The sequence below is a fragment of the Lipotes vexillifer genome, unplaced genomic scaffold (assembly GCF_000442215.2).
Source record: "Lipotes vexillifer unplaced genomic scaffold, Lipotes_vexillifer_v1.1 scaffold371, whole genome shotgun sequence".
NCBI classification, from domain to species: Eukaryota; Metazoa; Chordata; class Mammalia; order Artiodactyla; family Lipotidae; genus Lipotes; species Lipotes vexillifer.
In genome coordinates, this window is record NW_006786304.1 from 22,534 (window position 1) to 40,985 (window position 18,452).

The 18,452-nt window shown below is 54.6% G+C and overlaps 1 protein-coding gene across 1 annotated transcript; it reads right to left on the reverse strand.

Annotated features, from left to right (window-relative positions):
* Positions 1-1,739: 1,739 nt before the first annotated feature.
* On the reverse strand, positions 1,740-18,401 carry EHD2 (EH domain containing 2). The gene is made up of 6 exons (XM_007458471.1): positions 18,289-18,401; positions 15,803-16,263; positions 15,173-15,270; positions 10,784-11,196; positions 5,061-5,225; positions 1,740-2,291 (listed from the first exon to the last, which is right to left on the reverse strand). The coding sequence occupies exons 2-6, from the start codon at positions 16,204-16,206 to the stop codon at positions 1,740-1,742; spliced, it is 1,632 nt and encodes a 543-aa protein (XP_007458533.1). The 5' UTR covers positions 16,207-16,263; positions 18,289-18,401.
* Positions 18,402-18,452: the final 51 nt, after the last annotated feature.

Below are 18,452 nucleotides of genomic sequence, written 5' to 3' on the forward strand. Positions count from 1 at the left end.
GCGTGCGCACACTTTGGTGGTCCTGATGGGCAGCATCACCTCCTCCCGCTCCGGGAGCCCGCTTGTCCTCGGTGTTTCGTGTCAGGAGCTGTGTACCCAGGTTGTGTGGGTGGACGTCGGCGGGCAGGGAGGAGGACGGGGGCACCCTGTAACCAAGTTGGCACACACACACATACACACAACCCCACGGCCCAGGGCTTGGTTCCCAGGCCCCCGCGGAAGGAGGTTTGAAGGAGGGATGTCCCGTAGGGAGGGCCTCAGAGTAACTTTTCTTCGGAAAATATGTCGGTCTGGTCCCCAGCCCAGGCCTGAGTCATCAGGCTCCCGCAGCATTGAGTCACGGCCTCCACCTCTGCCCCTGAGAGCTTGGAGGGTACCCCCCTGAAGTTCTGCCCAGGGCTCTCCTTCCCCAGGGGGTTTGGTGGGGAGAGCGATACCCACCTCTAACCCATCCCAAGACAGCCTGACTCCCACAGGGAAAGAAGCCATGGCTTTATTTGCACTGTGGGAACGCTATTACGTTCACAATCCCCTCCCAGGCACGGGGTGAGGGGTGATGGGCGTGGGAATCCCAGCGAACACCCTGGAGGGGGCATCGTCCCCATCTGTTTCGCGCTTCCCCATCTTTTCCGTGTGGTCCCCCAACAGGGTCGAGCACTAATACTTAGCGAAGGCAGGAAAAGGTGTGTGTGTAGGGGGGTGAGAGTTCCCTTTAGGGGAGGGGAGGGAGGGTTGTAGCACCAAGAGCCCCTCCCCCCACGACGTCCCTGAAAAGGGGACTAAAATAACATCCTGGGGCCTATCTGGCAGGGGCTCCACTTAAATATGGACGGATGGTGGGCCGAGAGGCTGTGCCCCAGCAGTCTAAAACTCGGACCACCAGCTGTGGGGAGCCTGAGGTGGGGGGAGCAGGCTGGGCTTTCAATCCAGGGCAGGTGAGTGGAGGACAGAAAGGCCTCAGAGTGGACGCCTTCTGGGAGAAGCAGGGATGGAAGGCGGTTTTTGGTCTGCAGAGGATCCTTCTTAAAGAAAGGGGTGTGGCAGGAACTGTGGGGAGGGGCTGAGGGGGTCCAGCTGAGGAAGTAGGAGGTGTGTCTCCCCCCCTGAGCCCCCAGTGGTGCCAAGACCTGAGGATACCATGGGGTGGAGGGTCCCCGCCTGGCTGGGCAAGAGGAAGCAGGGCAAGGGGACCCTCTGTTAGTCATTTCAACCAAGTGGCCGCTCACTTATGAGGGGTCCTGCTCAGAATCAGGGATCAGACAGTTAGGCCTGGGTGTGTGTCTCTGTGTGTTTGAGTGATTCTGTAGGTGCTCTCTCCTAAGAATGTCAGCTCCATGAGGGCATATAGAGGTGTCTGTTTTGCTCTCTGCTGTAATCCCCAGTGCCTGGAAGGAGCCCTGAACATAGTAGGTGCTCAAACAAATTTTCGAATGAATGATGCATGGATGGATGCTTCTGTGTGTGTGTGTGTGTGTGTGTGTGTGTGTGTGTGTATTAGTGTCGGAATGATGTGCTAAGTGTACGTGAGGGTAGAGGTGTGAAGGGTGGGCAGAGAAGCCTTGCCCCTCCCCTGGTCCCCACTGTCTGGCAGTGGGGGCAGAGGGACCCCCATCCTTACAGCTGGGAGAGTGGGCAGGCAGGGTGCACGTGGGCCAGGGTGGGGATGTGCGTGCAGCCATCCAGAGCTGGGGAGCCACAGCAGGGCAAGAGGGAGGAAGGGCCGGCAGGCAGCAGCTGGCTCACTCAGCGGAGCCCTTGTGGCGCCGCTTGGAAGGTGGCACCAGGCGGCGGGGCAGGTTGGTGGGCAGCCCGTGGCCCTCGAGCTTAGCCTCGATGAGGTGGCTGGCCAGGGCAAACTCCTCGTCGTCCAGCATGCCATCTCGGTCAACATCGCTCAGCTTCCAGATGCGGCCCAGCACAGAGTTGGGGAGCTTGGTACCCACCATCCAGGTCTTGGCCTTGGTGCCGCTCAGCTTGCCGTCGGACGGCGCCAGGTTATAGAAGACCTCATCGTATTTGGATTTGTCCTTGGTCACCACCCACTCAGTGTCATCGTCCGAGCCCTCCTCGCCATCCTCCAGGGCCTCGTCAGGCCCCCGCTCTATGAAGGGGCCCATGTGGGTGCCCTCGAAAGCGCCCCCCTGCACGCCCACATCCGTGCTTTCCAGCTCCTCCTGACGGAGCAGGGGCATGAGCTTGGCGATGTTGTGCGTCAGCATCTCATCCAGCGCCTCCAGCAGCTTCGGCTTCAACGAGTGGAACTTGGTGAAGTCGTGAGCCATCAGCAGCTCCTGTGGGGAGGGGAACACAGAGAAGTCAGGGGGCACCATCCCGAAGCCCCCCAGCCCCGTGCTGGCTCCGGGACACTTGGGCAGCTCTTGACAGAGAGGTGCAGAAGCATTTGGTTATCTGAACACCCCACTCCGCTTGGGTGCCCACCACTCAGAAGAGACTTGGGCAGCAAGGTCCCTCGGTGCCCCCCACCCCACCCAGTGCCGGGCATGACCCCAGAATCCCCGGACAGTAGGGAGAGCAGGGGCCTTTCACCAGCTGGTAGAGAAGGATTTCAACATTTTGACATCAGCCACAGCTCTACCAGAGCACACCCGTCAGCCCTCAGTCCTGCCCACACTCTACGGCACCCCAGCTGCCCAGTCAGCATCCCCACCATTATGCAAGTTGAGAAAATGCAATTCCTGCCACCCTGCTGGCTCTGTTACCCCACCACACAGAAAGAGCTAAGCGGCTTGCTCCATATTTGGAGGTTAGGTTTGGGATGGACAGGTCATCAGGAGATCCTGGGACTACCCCCCGACCCCCGGGGCAAGAAGTCATCTGGTGCTAGAGCCGCTGCAGGGCTGGGTTTGTGGTCATGCTGCTTCTCACACGTGCAGCTGTTAAAGCGATTGCACCAGAAGAGTTGCAGCAGAGACCAATCCATATCGCAGCACCACATTAATTTCCAGAGCCAAGGCAGAGCGCTCCACTGATCATGACCATAAAGAGACGGGGGTGTGATTAATGGTGATGAGTAGGGAGGACTCCAGGGCCAGGCTGCCCAGGTTCCAACCCAGCTCTGCCACTTGGAAGCTGTGTGTCCTCAGTCAAGTGACTTGAGCTCTCTGGTCTCCCCGTCAGTTTCCAGATTTGTAAAACAGGTTGAGGACTAGCACTCCCCTCACTGGGAGGTGGGAAAGGCTAAATGAATTCACGTGGATGAAGTGCTCAATAAATGTCAGCGTAATATTCACAGCTGCTCTTTATCTAGCCCAGCGGCTCTCAACCAGGGATGACGGTGTCCCCCAGGGGACAGTGCGCAATATCTGGAGACATTTTTTTTTTTTTTTTTTTGCGCGGCGGCCACGGCTCACGGTACGCGGGCCTCTCACCGCTGCGGCCCCTCCCATCGCGGAGCACAGGCTCCGGACGCGCAGGCGCGGCGGCCACGGCTCACGGTACGCGGGCCTCTCACCGCTGCGGCCCCTCCCATCGCGGAGCACAGGCTCCGGACGCGCAGGCGCGGCGGCCACGGCTCACGGGCGCAGCCGCTCCGCGGCACGTGGGATCCTCCCGGACCGGGGCGCGACCCCGCGTCCCCTGCGTCGGCAGGCGGACTCTCAACCACTGCGCCACCAGGGAAGCCCCTGGAGACATTTTTGACTTTCACAACTCGGGGGTGCTACTGGCATCTAGTGAATAGAGGCCAGGGATACTGCTAAACAGCCTGCAATGCACAGGACACCCCCTACAAGGAAGAATTATCTGGCCCCAAATGTCATGAGTGTGGAGGCTGAGAAACCTTGATTCGGCCCAAACTCTGTGCCAGACACTGTCTAAGGAAGTCGCGAACACTAGCCAATTAAGCATCCAAGGTAGATCCTATCAGGATGCCGATTTTCCAGTTGAAGAAACTGAGGCTTAGAAAAGTTAAGTGACTTGACCAGGTTCACAGAGCTAGTCAGTGACCAAGGGGAAATTCACTCTATTATAATTGTTCAGTATTGAACTAGAAATATCTAAGACCTAAAGGTCACAGGCTTTCAGTATCAGCCTAACACAACCTCAAAACAGAGCCTGGGCCAGGGGTGCTAGTCCTTGCCTCCATGCCTGAGTCTGGACCTCTGTCCCCACGTCCAATGGTCACTCCTGCCCTGCCCACCTCCTGCGGCTCTTCATTTACCCCACGCCACCACACCCAGACTCAGTGCTTTCCCCGACACTGGTTAATCCTAGGCCTGGACATGTGAGGAGCCTCCGGTTATCCCCTAATATCCATCTTCCTTTCTTCCTCAGTACGGAATCCCTGAATGTTACCTGGGTATCTGGCCACCTAGAGAAAAGACTACACTTCCCAGCTTCCCTTGCAGCAGCTGTGGCCATGTGACTAAGTTCTAGCCAATTGGATGTCAGCACAAGTTGCACCTGCAACTCTAGAATTGCCCTGTTCAATACAGTAGCCACATGTGGTTATTTAAATTTAAATTAGTTAAAATTAAAACCTAAAGTTTCAGTTTTAATGTGGCCAGTGGCTACCACGTTGGACAGCACGGCATAGGAAGTCACCATAGAAAGTACTATTGGACAGCACTGTTCTAGTAAATGTTCTTAAAGAGAGAGACTGTACCATTAGCTTCCCCTCCGGCCCCGCTCCTCCCCCTCTTCTTGCTGGCTGGAATGCAGACACAATGGCTGGAGTTTCCACAGCCATTTGGTACCATGAGGGGGTTCTTGAGACTGGAGGCCAGACTTGGAGAAGAATTAAGACAGAAGGAGACTGGGTCCCTGGCTCTGTAAAGCACCAAACCAGCCCTGGACCATATTCCAGGACGTTTATGAAGGAGAGAAATAAACTTCTATCCTAACTAAGCCACAGTTGCTTTGGGTTTGCTGTTCACTCCCTTAATTCACAAAACCATGCTCCCACAGAATCATTTGCGGGAAGTGCTTTCAGGCACCTGCCATCCATCCCTCTAGTTTTCAAGGTCCCATCCCGGAGCCCGTGGAAGCCAACCTTCCCATCACATCAGCCCCCGATGCCTCGCTCCCGGGCGGCCTCCCACCTGCATCTTCTGGCAGTCCGGGAAGTCGCCGGGAGATATGTGATGCTCCAGCTGAATCTTGGCAAAGATGACGGGTAACTTGAGGATCAGCTGCTTCTTCTTGTTCTCCTTCCCAAACACGGAGGGCATCTCCTTCTTCAGGTAGCTGATGATGTAGGTGTGAACCTGTGGGAAGGAGAGCTCTCACCTAAGCCTGCCTCACCGTCGCCTGCGGGCCTCGTTAAAACACGGGTCGCCCGGAGTTTCTGATTCACTAGGGCCTGAGAATGTGCATGTCTAACAATTACAGGTGAGCTGCTGCTGCCGTGGGTACAAGGGCTTCCCACCTCTTCTAGGTACTCTCGGCCCCTCCCGTGGCATAAACATCCCTCCACGTCCACTGCCAAATCTACATACCAGCCCTGGCCTCTCCCTGGAGCTTAAGACTCAGAGCTGATTGCCTTGTCAACATTCCCGGACAGCTCCGTCTTCGGAAGCCCGCAATGGAATTCAGGTCCAGCTCCAAGAGCTGTGCCCATCTCGGGAGACAAACGGCACCTCCACCTCTCCCTACCCAGTGCAGCCCGGAAATCTGGAAATCATTTCTGATTTGATTCTCTCTCCTCACTGGCCACATCTATTTCATCAGCGAGCCCTTTTAACTCCTAAATCTCTCTTCTACGTTTCCATTTCTCTGCACCTCAGTTGCTGCACCCCCAATCCCAGCAGTCCCATCTTTTGCCTGGGGGGGACACACCAGTCACCCCACTGGGCTCCTGGCTTTCCCTCTGGCCCCTCCAGCCCCTCCAATCCTTTCCCCATGAAGTAGCCGCTGGAGGGTCGTTTTTGTTTTGTTTTGCTTTTTTAAGGAACAAGTGCCGCACCATGAGACACTGCTACTATGTAACAATTTGCTTCTTATCCAGGTGCAAAATTCCTCCCACAGCTGATAAGGCCCTACTGCAGCAATTCTCAAAGCGTGGCCCCGGGGGTCCCCGAGACCCTTTCAGGGGTTTGCAGACTCAAAACTATTTTCATAAGAATATTAAGGTGCTGTGTGTCTTTTCACTCTCATTTCCTCCCCAGCAGACAGTCGAGTTTTTAAAGGCTAAAAGATATTGCAATTGACTGCAGAAACAGATGCGCAAATCCAGATGTCTCCTCTGAAGCCAGATATTAAGGAGATTTGCAAACATGTAAAACAGGGCCACTGTGCTCCCTAAGTTGGGTTTTTTTTGGGAGTTTGGAAAGCAGTTAATTTTCATACAACATCTGTTACTTAGGTTAACAGGTAGTAGATTTTTTCTTGCTATTTTAAATGATCTTACAATGTTAATTATTAACAATATCTGTTCATTAGTATACATCGACATGATCAAAACGTATAGGTAACATTTATAATAAATGTTACTTATTAATAAGGATATAAGTATTGTTTGGGAATTCCCTGGCGGTACAGTGGTTAGGACTCTGTGCTCTCACTGCTGAGGGCACAGGTTTGATGCCTGGTCAGGGAACTAAGATCTCACAAGCCGCGCGGCACGACCGAAAAAAATAATTATAAGTATTGTTGGTTAATTAATATTATGAGAGAAATAAATATGAAACGTTTTCTCAGTATTAACTTACTGTTTTTTTTTTTGTTTTTTTTTTTTGGATGTAACGCGAAGCTTGTGGGATCTTAGTTCCCCGATAAGGGATTGAATCCAGGCCATGGCAGTGAAAGTGCTGAGTCCTAGTCACTGGACCTCCAGGGAATACCCTCAGTTTTAACTTCTAATACGGTTAATATAGAAAGATTTAATCCGTGTACATACAAACTCTTTGGGGGCCTCAATAATTTTTAAGAGTGTAATGAGGGCCCGAGACTGCTCTACACAACTTGGCTCCTGCCACTTCATGCAACTTTATCTCCCTCCATCTGCTCCAGCTTCCTCACCTGCCATCCTTTTTTTATCAGCATGCCAACCACTTTCCTACCTCAGGGCCTTTGCACGTGCTACTCCCCGCCTGGAACTCTGCCCTAGTCTCCCAACAACTGGCTCCTTCAGCTTCCTTTTGATGTCACCTCCTCACAGAGGCCATCCTATGGGAAGCAGGTGCCGCAAGCACCACCATCCAATTCCTTTCTACCTTTACTTTTATTGTTTCATTCACAGCACTTATCACAATTCATCATTATTTCATTTATGTGTTAGTTTACTTATTCTGTCTCCTTCCATCAGAATGTGAGCTTCAGGAGGGCTGGGACCTTGTCTGTTCCCTCTGTCCCCAGCGCCGGCACAGTGTGCAGAGAAAAGCCTCAAGAAATATTTGTGGAATAAAACAATGAACTTGAGAACCTTTGAGCCACGATCTCATAAGTTATCGAAAAGCAAAAAAGGAGGGGACTTCCCTGGTGGTCCAGGGGCTGAGACTCTGCACTCCCAATGCAGGGTGCCCGGGCTTGATCCCTGGTCAGGGAACTAGATCCCACATGCTGCAACTAAAAGATCCCACGTGCCGCAGCTGAAGATCCCGCACGCCGCAACGAAGATCCCTCACGCCGCAACTAAGACCCGCCGCAGCCAAATAAATAAATAAATATTTTTATTAAAAAAAGAAAGAAGAGGGAAAAAAAAGAGCATTCATATGTCCTATTTTTAATAGGAAGCTCAATAATTAAATGGATAGGCTTAAATAAAAATAGAATATATCTGGAAAAAGACACAAGAAACTACTCACAGGGGTTGCCTGCAAGGAAGAGAACCTGAGAGCCATTGGGGTCAGAGGTGGGAGGGGGCACGTTTGACAGAACATGAGTGCTTTCCCATGAGATGGTCTTAAATGTTCAATTAAAAGCACTCGTTAAAAAGTCCTTTTAGTGAAGAACCTAGAGGCAGGACAGGAATAAAGACGCAGATGTGAAGATGTAGGACTTGAGGACACGGGGAGGGGGAAAGGGTAAGCTGGGATGAAGTGAGAGAGTGGCATGGACATATATACACTACCAAATGTAAAATAGAGAGCTAGTGGGGAGCGGCTGCATCCCACAGGGAGATCAGCTCGGTGCTTCGTGACCACCTAGAGGGGTGGGATAGGGAGGGTGGGAGGGAGACGACGCAAGAAGGATGAGATATGGGGATATATGTATATGTCTAGTTGATTCTCTTTGTTATAAAGCAGAAACTAGCACACCATAGTAAAGCAATTATACTCCAATAAAGATGTTAAAAAAAAAAAGTCCTTTTAATGAGTCATAGGTTTAGAATTCTAAACATTTTGGTGGCACCTTGGCTGGCTCTGAATCCTCATCTCCCATCTCCACCACCCTGGGCTCCTTGTTCAAGCACGTCCCAGCCTCAGGGCCTTTGCGCTTGCTGTTCCCTCTGCCTGGGTATGGTCTCCCCCAGATCTCCACTCTGCTCACCCCTTCCCCTCCTTCAGGCCTCTGCTCAAATATCACCTACTCCAGGAGACCCTCGCCAGTGACCCTAAAATAGCCTCTCACCAGTCTCTCTGCTTCATTTTTCTTCATAATCCTTATTACATACAATATAATGTTAGAGATTAATTTGTTTCACATCCACTTCCCAATTAAAAAGCAATTCTACAAGAAAAGAGACTTTATCTGGTTTTGTTCCCTGCTCTATCCCCAGGACCTAGAACAGTGCAGGAGCACATTGTAGGTGCTCAATAATTGTTTGTTGAATTAATGCTATCGAGTCACCTCAGCGAGCTCGGTATGAAGGTTCACGGCATCCTGGTCTCCTTAGAATCAGAACCTCCCAAGACGCTGGCCTCAAGTGTCACAGCACAGTGAAATCGCCCCTTCTAGCAGCAGCTACCACTTCAGCCGAAGGGCAGAGCCAGAGGACTCATCCACATCGGACACTGGGACAGACAGGGAAACTGAGGCACAGAGGGGTAGTTACCAAGAGTGCAGAAAGGCCTTGTACTGTTGGGGGAGAGCATATGGGGAGGTAAACGGTGTGTGCTGTTGTTTGATGGCTGGACCAAGTGTGGCAGAATCACACGTGGGGGATGAGCGGGTGACACGGGGCAGGGGAGAAGCAACAAGGCTTGGTCACTGTAGACCCTGTGTCTTGATTGGCACTGCGGAGCCATAGATGGATTTGCAGGAGGAAGGGGAAGGAGTGGTGTGCAGGTCTCAGAAGGCCAATCAGGGCAGGGGTGTGGCCAGGCCGGTGGGTGTGGCCTGCGAGAGCGGGCCAACGGGGAGAGGGGGCGGGGCCTAAGGGCGGCTCCTCGGGAACCCAGAAGACAGGAGGAGGCCAGGCACTAATGGCTTTTCCAGAGAGGAAGCCGCGGAAGGTGCCAGGAAGAGATAACGTGGGTGGGCGGGGTGGGCCGGGGCGCGGGTCCCGGACTCCGGGGTTTGTCTGGGTTTCCGGAGCCAACTCCTGCGTGGCGGGGGCACCAGGTGTCCGGCCCCACCCCGCCCCTGGGTCCCACGGGCCCTGGGCTCCCCCTCCTGATGCTGTCTGCTTCCCCGAGGGAACTGGGGGACCGGGGTCCGTACGGGAAGAGGGTGACCCAGGGGGAGACTGAGGGAGGGAGGACTGAGAGAGGGAGAATGGAGAAAGAGAGAGAAAAGAGAATGAATGAGGAAAGAGAAGAGGAAAAAAAGAGAGACAATAAGGGAGAGAGAGAAACTGAGAAAGAGGTAGAAATGAGATGTAGAGAGAGACACACACACAGAGAGACAGAAAGACAGACGGAGACAGTCCAGGGCCTGGGCAGAGGACGAGAGAAAGGTTGATTCTGGAGCCCTCAGGAGCCGACCACACTGGGCGGCTCCCTCCCAAGGAGGATTCCTGGGGTGGGGGCGGGGCTCTGACTCACCCCTTCTCTGCAGCTCCTTAAACCAACACCTCAGGCTCCTCCATCCCCCATAACCTTCCAGGCCTCCCTGCCTGCCCAGCTTCCTGCCCCACCTCCACCCTGGCAGGCAGCCTCCCCTGTGAATGTTCCATTCATCCTCCAAAACGCTCTTAAACCAGTGCTCTGCCCTCCCAGACCCGGAGGCCCTGTCCTGCTCCAGGCTCCTCCTTGTTCCTCAATCCCCAGCCTCCTCCCTGGTCTGGGAGCCGAGTCTCACTGCCCTTGAATCCACACTCCGGAAGGCAGCTAGAGTCTGACCCTGTCCCTCCCCTGCTCTGAATCCTTCCATGACTCCCCAGTGCCCTCAGGACAAAGCACAAGTTCCAGGCCACAGCCCTGGGTGATCTCTCACCCACCCCACCCCACCCCTGCCCCTAGCCTCAGATTCAGTTACTCCCACTGTCTACACTGGCTTCAACACTGACATTTCTTCCTCTTCCTTGAACTGGCCACGTTCTCATGTCCAGTCCGCGCACTTGCTGGTCCTGCTTTCTAGACTCTCTTCCCCTCTTTGTCCTCCTCATCCTCCAGTTTGCAGCTCAGATGCCCTCTCCTCCAAGAAGCCCTCCTGGATTTCCCCTGGGTTCCCCAGTCTCAGCCCTGAGCATGTTGGATGGTCACTGTCTGGGGATGGGGTGGTCTTCTCCCCTGGACTGCCTTGGTCACTGCTGTGTTCCCAGCATCACCCGGCACAGGGCCAGGCACAGCAGGAGAACTTTCTCAGATTAGAGAACTTAACTAATCAGAGAGTTGATGCCAGGGACCAGCAGTCAAGTAGAGGAGGATCAGAGGAAAGGCAAGAGCTGCCGCTGCCTCCCCAGCCCCGGTTACTGCTCAGCCAGTCCCCCATTACTGCTCACCCGCACCAGCCGGGCCCTCTTCACCAGATCATTGAGCTTGCGCAGTGCGGCATGGCGCGGCAGGCCCTGGATGTCGCGGAAGAGGTCCTGCTCCTCCAGCTCGAAGAGGCGCCGGTTGTCGGGTACCAGGAGGGGCTGGGACCAGAAGGAACCGATGTAGACGCGCAGCACCTCGGGCGTGCCCACCACCTTGCCCAGCGCCCACATGAGCGCCCCGTAGACGCGCATCAGCTGCTGCGTCTCCACCATGTCGGCCTTGTTGAGCACCACGCGGATCTTGTCCTCGTGGCCTCGCAGGGCGCCGATGGCCTCCGAGAACTCGTCTGAGATCTCCAGCTTGTGAGCATCGAAGAGTAGGATGATGAGGTCCACGCGCTCGGCGAACCAGCGCAGCACTGCCGGGAAGTCGTAGCCTAGGGGCAGGGGGTGGTACATGGGCGCCAGGGGCAGAGGTCAGCACCCGAGCCTCCAGCCACTGGGATGCCACCATTCCTTTGGACTCAAGTTAGACTGTACCGGATGTTCAGGTTGTTAACCTTCAAAATTTTTGTCTATGAGAAACAGCTGAGGCCCCAAGAGTGCCCCACAGCTCTGTCTCCACAGCCCTCAGAATTTCCCCCATCACTCTGGCACCCGTCTCTCAAGCCATCTACTACAGGCGACAATCACACCCTCCCCTTTTTCATTCATTCTTTAGGCAGATATTAGCAGCGGGCATTGGTCCAGTTATTGAAACACTGAAGTGTTCCTAATAGACTCCCTGTGCTTCTATGGACAACCCACCACCCCTACCCGCCGCAAGGCCCCCCGAGTACCTCCATCACCCCAGCCCCTCCCCAGGATCTGTCAGATCTCCCCACCATCCAGCAACTAAAGATTTCACTCGGGCCCTGGTTATGCTTTTGCCATAGCAGATGTTAAATATTTTAAATTTATTCACAACATTTACTGAGTTTTCTGTGTGCCAGTCCCTGTCCTGGGCACTGGGGGTCCCACAGAGAACACTCAGACAAGGTCCTTGCCTTTGTGGGGCACCCCTCCCAACAGCTGGCTCCTGGGTCCATTCATTCATTCCTTTCACCTTTCATTTCCTCACTCATTCATTCACGCTGTTTGCTTTTTTGCTTGTTGGCTCATTCATTCAGCAACAAGGGACGCTTAAGAGAGAGGAGCAGCTGAGACCGCCCCCCCCTCCCCGACTTGGCAGTTGGGAAGACCCGCGTTTGAATCCCGGCTCTGCCCCCATCAGCTAGGTGACCTTAAGCAAGCAGGTAACCTCTCTGAACCTCTGTTTCCTCCTCAGTAAAATGGAAATCATCATAGGACCTACCTCCTAGAACTGTGTGAAGATTAAAAGAATACACATGAGGGGACTTCCCTGGTGGCCCAGTGGTTAAGACTCCTTGCTTCCAATGCAGGGGGCGCGGGTTCGATCCCTGGTGGGGGAACTAAGATCCCACATGCCGCACGGCCAAATAAATAAATAAAATTAGAAAAACATTTTTTAAGTAATACACATGAGCTAAGATATATAAAGAGCTTAAACAGTGCCTGGCACTGAACTATACACTTAAAATGAGTGAGCTTTAGGCATGTAAGTTATACCACAATAAAACTCTTATTAAAAAAAACGGTGCTAGGCGCATGGTAAGCACTCAACAAACATTACTCATGATGCCTGCGAGACACCGTTGGGGGGTCGTCCAGGAGCCATCCCCAGAGCCGCCTGCTCTGTGCTGGGGACACAGTGTGGCTCAGGCAGCCCCAGGTCTGTCCTTACTGGGCTCACAGTCCAGAGTGGTCAGGCTGGGATGCAGCAGCCCAGAGGGGAGCGCCTGACCCAGCCTGGGTGGTCAGGGAGGGCTTCCAGGAGGAGGGAACAGAGTGGCAACCTGAGGGATGGAGGAGTTAACGGGAAGAACAGGGAGCCATCACTGATGCACCCGAAGTCACCTCATGCCCTTCCCGATTCAACTCATTGAATCTTCAAAACGACCCCAGGAGACAGGCACTCTTATGACCTCCATTTTCGAAAAGGGGAAACTGAGGAACAGAGAGGTTAAGGGATTTACTCCAGATACGCAGGTAGGAAGCAACAGAGCAGCAGCCCCGTGGGCCTCCACACTCTGCTGGGGAGCTGGTGCCAGGCCAATCCTGCATGGGAGGAAGCAGGCTCCTGCAGCCACTGGGGACTGGATGGGATGGGGTGGGCGTGGGTGACACTGTTTGCGGGGAGAAAGGGCCAGGTCGCCAGAGGGACAGCAGCTGGGGCCCCTCCTCCCTCCCCAATGTCTACACAAACACACACAGCGGCCCAGCTTTGGAAAGTGTGTCTCATGTAGGGAGGGACAGAGGGAGGGAGGTTGAGTCAGCACAGGAACAGGAGACGTGGCAGAGAGGCACCCGGGGGCACACAACGACAGCCTTGCAGAGGAAAAGCAGTCATCATGGGCACTTCCATAGCACCTAGTGTGTGCCACATACTGCTCTAAGTGCTTCACACATTTTGACATTTAAATTGAACCCTCAGGGCAACGTATGAGGCTGATACTATCACGTTCCTGTTCTACAGATGAGAAAACTGAGGCATGGAGAGGTTAAGTGGCTCAGCCAAGATCCCACAGTTTAGAAGGAGCAGAGGCCAGATCTGAACCCTGCCAGAAGGCTCCACTATGCTACAATCACACACGTGTGGCCTTCACAGATATTCCAGGCAGAGGCCACATGCTCCACCAGTGCACACACACGCGCACACACACGTGCACACACACACTCGTGCACTCAGGAGCGTACACCTGGACACCATCAGAGCCGCACACTACAAGATGCAGACTCCCAAACACAGCCCCGCTCACAATCTGGAACCTACACAGATATCTGTGGTCACACAATTGCAAAGACGTTGTGAGACCCACACAAAGTAACAGCAGCAGGCACACACAAGCCCGTGCGCACTCGCACACGCACCAAACTAGAGACACAATCATATATAGTTACGCAAAAGATACACTCATGCACATACACACACACACACACCCTCACTGTACACACAAGGGCACAACTGTATACAGAGATACAGTCACATGCGGTCACACCCAATCCAACAAAATCCTCTCAGTCCTTCCTACGCAGTCACACACAGGTACAATCCCAAGCACAGCCCTGACACCTGAGTCACACCCACAATTACACACTTTCCCAGACACACACTACATGATCTGCACAGTCACAGAAATGTTCCCTTGCCCGACACGCTCACACACACATTTCACGATACAACCACATATGGAGACACCACCAGTCACTGTCACACACAATCCCACAAAGCCTCCCGGAGTCCCTCAGAGCTGCACACAAAGTCACACCCTGCCACAACTGCGGGCACAAACTCCCAGACACTCACACACACACATCCTTACAGACAGATGGACGGACTCTGCTCTTCCCCTACCTCTGCTGACAGGGAAGGAGACCCCGTTCTCTGCTCTTCACTTCCTTTGGGCTCCCATCCTGCACCCCTGCCCTGGTTTGGGGGCCTCCCTCCCTTCCGACTCTCCCAGGCCCACGCCCCAAGCTCCCCCCCACCATTGCTTCTGCAGCTGCCTCCTGCCTCTCTTCCGGGGAACAGGCGCCTCCTGGGCAGCGGCCAGGGACTCCCGGAACCGTCCGCGCCCTCCCCCCCAGGCCCAGCCTCCTTGCCTCCCTGCAGTGGCCTCCCACTCCCCTCTGCCCCACACTGCTGCCTCCTTTGCCCCAGTTTCTGGCCTCCGAGGCCTTGTGGGACAGGGGTGGAAGGGGACAGAAATGCTGGGTGGAATGAGGGTGGGGGCCCGGCTCCCTCGGAGGCCCCGCTGGAATTCACCCCCTCCCCTCTACGCTCCCCCTGCACAGCTGTTTATAAATTCCAGGCCGCCCTTGGCGCCCGCCCAGATTCCCCTTCCCAGGTCCTCCTCAGCCCCATCTGGGGCCCAGACACAGAGCCAAGAGCTCACACGGGCCCAGGGCCTGCCTGCCCGGCTCGGCCTCCTCTCTGGGTCTCCTGTCTCTCTGTATCGTTGCCTCGCCCTCTGAATCTCTGTCCATCTTTGACTTTGTGTATCTCTCTCTGTCTCTCTTGATCTCTCCCCCTCCATCCTCCAGACGCACCCAGATATGCAGCTGCAGCCCGTTCGCACGTGTTCACCCACACGCCTCCCCCACCCTTCAACGTGTGCCAACATGGAGGAATCACAGCCTTCCACGAGCTCCCTTCTGCTACCCCACCAGCTCAGGGCCGGCGGACACAGGCCCAAGTCCTAGCAGAGACCCTGGGACCCTCCCCCCTCAGACCCAAAAGTCCAGGCCCCCAGCCCCTCCCCCCTCAGACCCAGAGATCCGGGCCTCACTCACCGCGGCTCACTCTCTGTTTGGCCCCCGACAGGATGCCTGGGGTGTCGATGATACTAATGCTCTCCAGGACCTGATTGGGGAGCTGGGCGCACATGAACCTGGGGTAGAGGGAAGGTCAGGGGTCAGTGCAGGGAGGGGCGGGAGGAGAGGACACATAAGAAGGGAACCCAGGACTGCACCGAGGAGAATCAGGTTCAGGGAAGGGAAGAATCTTGAAAGAGAAAAGGAAGATCAGGCCAGAGAATAATAACTATAAAAAAAAAAAAAAATCAGAGCTGATGTTTATTGAGCACATACTTTGTGCCGGGTACTGTTCTAAGCACTTTGTAGGTGTTAATTCATCTAGTCCTCACAACAACCCTAGGGAGTAAGGACTATGGTTATCCCCATTTTCCAGATGAGGATAGGAGAGAAACAGAGAGGTTAAGTCACTTGCCCAAGGCCACCCAGCTAGACAGCGGTTGAACCCATGCGTCCCTGGCTTAACTGCTCCCCTAGAGAAGGCAGGAAGAGGAAGGATCTAGTAGAGAGAAGGGAATTGGGGCTGAAAAGGAGAGAAACACAGGCAGGGATGGGGCAGGCTTGGGGGCCGGGGACAGGAAGATGCACTCCTGGCTCTTGGCTGCACACCTGTTAAGGAAGGTGTTCCCAAAGGGGTTGAGTTTGCGGAAGGGCTTGTCTGGGTCAACGACGAGGGCGTTGCCAGGCACGGTGCCCTCGGTGTCACCATGCATGACGGCCACGAAGCAGTCGGTGGTGGGCTCGGGCCCCACCCGGGAGCCGGGCACCTCCTGCTCCAGCAGGTACTGGATGAAGCTGGTCTTGCCCGTGCTGTACTGGCCGGCCACCAGCACCATGGGCTTGCCGTCAAAGTCAGCATCCTCCAGGGCTGGTGAATGGAAGGCCCCGAAGCGGTAGTGCTCCTCGATAGGCAGCAGCTTTTCACGGTACAGCTCCTTGAGGGCTGAGGTCACCGTGCGGATGGCCTCGGGCTGCTGGCCCCGAGCCCCGCCCCGCTTCAGCCAGCTGAACATGGTGGCTGCACACTGCCTGCTGAGCTCGCTGGTGGAGATGCACAGGGGGAGAGCTACCTGTGGGAGGAGAGGATGTTGATGGGGGACTGCCTGGAGGAAGAGGTGGAGAAGAAAGGGAGCCAGGAGGTCGAATAGGTGCAGAAAGATGGTGGAATGGGTAGGGAAGAGGAGCTTCCTAGAGCACTTCTGGTGAATGGCAGGAGTTGATGGCTGAAGGAGGAGGAAGGTGGTTATTCCAGCTGGAGGAAGAGAAACAGTAACAACGGCATGATTGAGGAAGGGGGATTGATGGTGGGAGACCAAGAGATAAACAAGGGAACGATGCAGAAGCTGATTGGACGAAGTATATTCCTTTATCTTTTTCTTTCTCCTCCACCCCTCCCATTATTTTGCACATTTTCACTGAAATCACACCATGTGTCAAGAGCTATGGATGCAAAAATACTCCAGAGACCAGCGCCCCCCCCCCACCCCCCACAGTCAGAGCCTCCAGTGAGGACAGAACCTGGGCACCAAGCAGTCAATGATGCTTGGGAAATGCCGGGCAAGTGGACTTGTAGGCATCAGAGGGGGATGTGGTGAGCCAACCACAGGATTGGGAAAGCTCTGGCTGGGCTGACTTTTGAGCTGCTCCCTAAAGAGTGGGCATGACAAGGGCATTTAGGCAGAGAGAGTGGGGACTATCATGACCTGGAGCTGTGAAATGGATGGACAGAGTGGCCGGACACATTGGCACAAGGATGAGAAACGAGTCTGAGCTACTGCCTGGGTCCCCCCCAGATCATGACGGGGCTTGGGCATTCACAAGAATAGTAACATTTATGATCACTGCATGCCAGACACTGCTCTAACTCATTTAATCTTCACAAAAACCTTGTGAGGTAGGGCTATTATTAGCCCCACTTTTCTGACAAGGAAATGTAGGTTCAAGAAGATAGCAATAACTTGCCCAAGATCACTTTGCTAGAAAGTGCTCAAGCTGGGACTCCAGGCAACCTGACCGCAGATCCTGCACTCCTATCATAGGTCTAAGGAGTTAGGGAGAGAAATAATTACCAACCCAGCAGCAGTGAGCACTTCCAGCACCCAGACCATGTTCTCTACATTTCCTTACTATCCTTTCATGCTCTGTAGGATCTGTAGTGATGTCCCCTCTTTCATTCCTGATATCAGTCGTTTGTGTCTGCTTTTTCTTTTTTTTCCCCCTTGATCAGTCTAACTGGATGTTTATAATTGCACTGATCTTTTCACAGAACCAACTTTTCGTCAGATTGGAGTCTCTAAATACCATTTTCCACTAAAAGAGAAACTGAGGCTTCTTGGAGAAATGGCTGCTTCTGGGGCTGAGGTGGGGAAAGAACAAGTGAGCCTGGTTCAGACAGTGGGGAAGTGCTCAAACGTAGATGGGGCATGTCACAGGGACACGGACTCAGCTTGACAGGACTCCCACTGGCCAAAGATGGGACAATTTGAACATCAAAAATAACTGCAAATCAAATATGTTAAGATACATAAAATCATAATGATACTTAAAAAAAAAAAAAAAAAAAAAAGGAAAAGAATTCGGGGAAGGTATGCCAGAGAGGTAAAGGAGAGGCTGGAGCCAGGACCTGGGATGTTGGCAGAGGGAGGGAGCCCTGGGTGGTGCCCTATGCAGGGAGGGACCTGGGGGACATCTTGGGGAGGACGCTTTGGGGGTGACTGGACAGGCAATCGGGTTGGTGAGGTAGGAGAGGAGCTTGTGGGTGGGAGGAGGGACCAAATAGGACAGAGATGGATGAGGGCGGTGGAGGGAGACCCCAAGGAGGGGACCCCCTCTGGCTGAGAGGATGGGGGAGTGGGAGACACTGGGAGGGACGAGGAGAGTGGGGGGCACTGTTACAGACTGGAAGGGGCTGGGGGGAGTGGGGGAGACAGGGAGGTTTCGGAAGGGAGTGGGGAGACCCGGGAGACCGTTACACAGTGACTGGGGTGGGGGCTGAGGGTCTTTGGCGAGCAGGGAAATAACTCAGAGCCAAGGCAGACTCGGGGGCTCCGCGGGCGGAGGCTGGGAGGCGACAGCTGCGGTCGGGGACCACTCACCGATGGCGCGCGCAGGCGGCTGGACCGTGCGGACGAGCTGGGCGGGGGTCCCGCTGGGATTCAAGGCGCCCGCGGATCTGCCTGTGCTCGCGGTCCAGTCCGGAGCCGTCTGAGCCGGGTGGGGCCGAGAGCGGGGAGGAGGGACGGGAGGGGCGGCGGGGGGG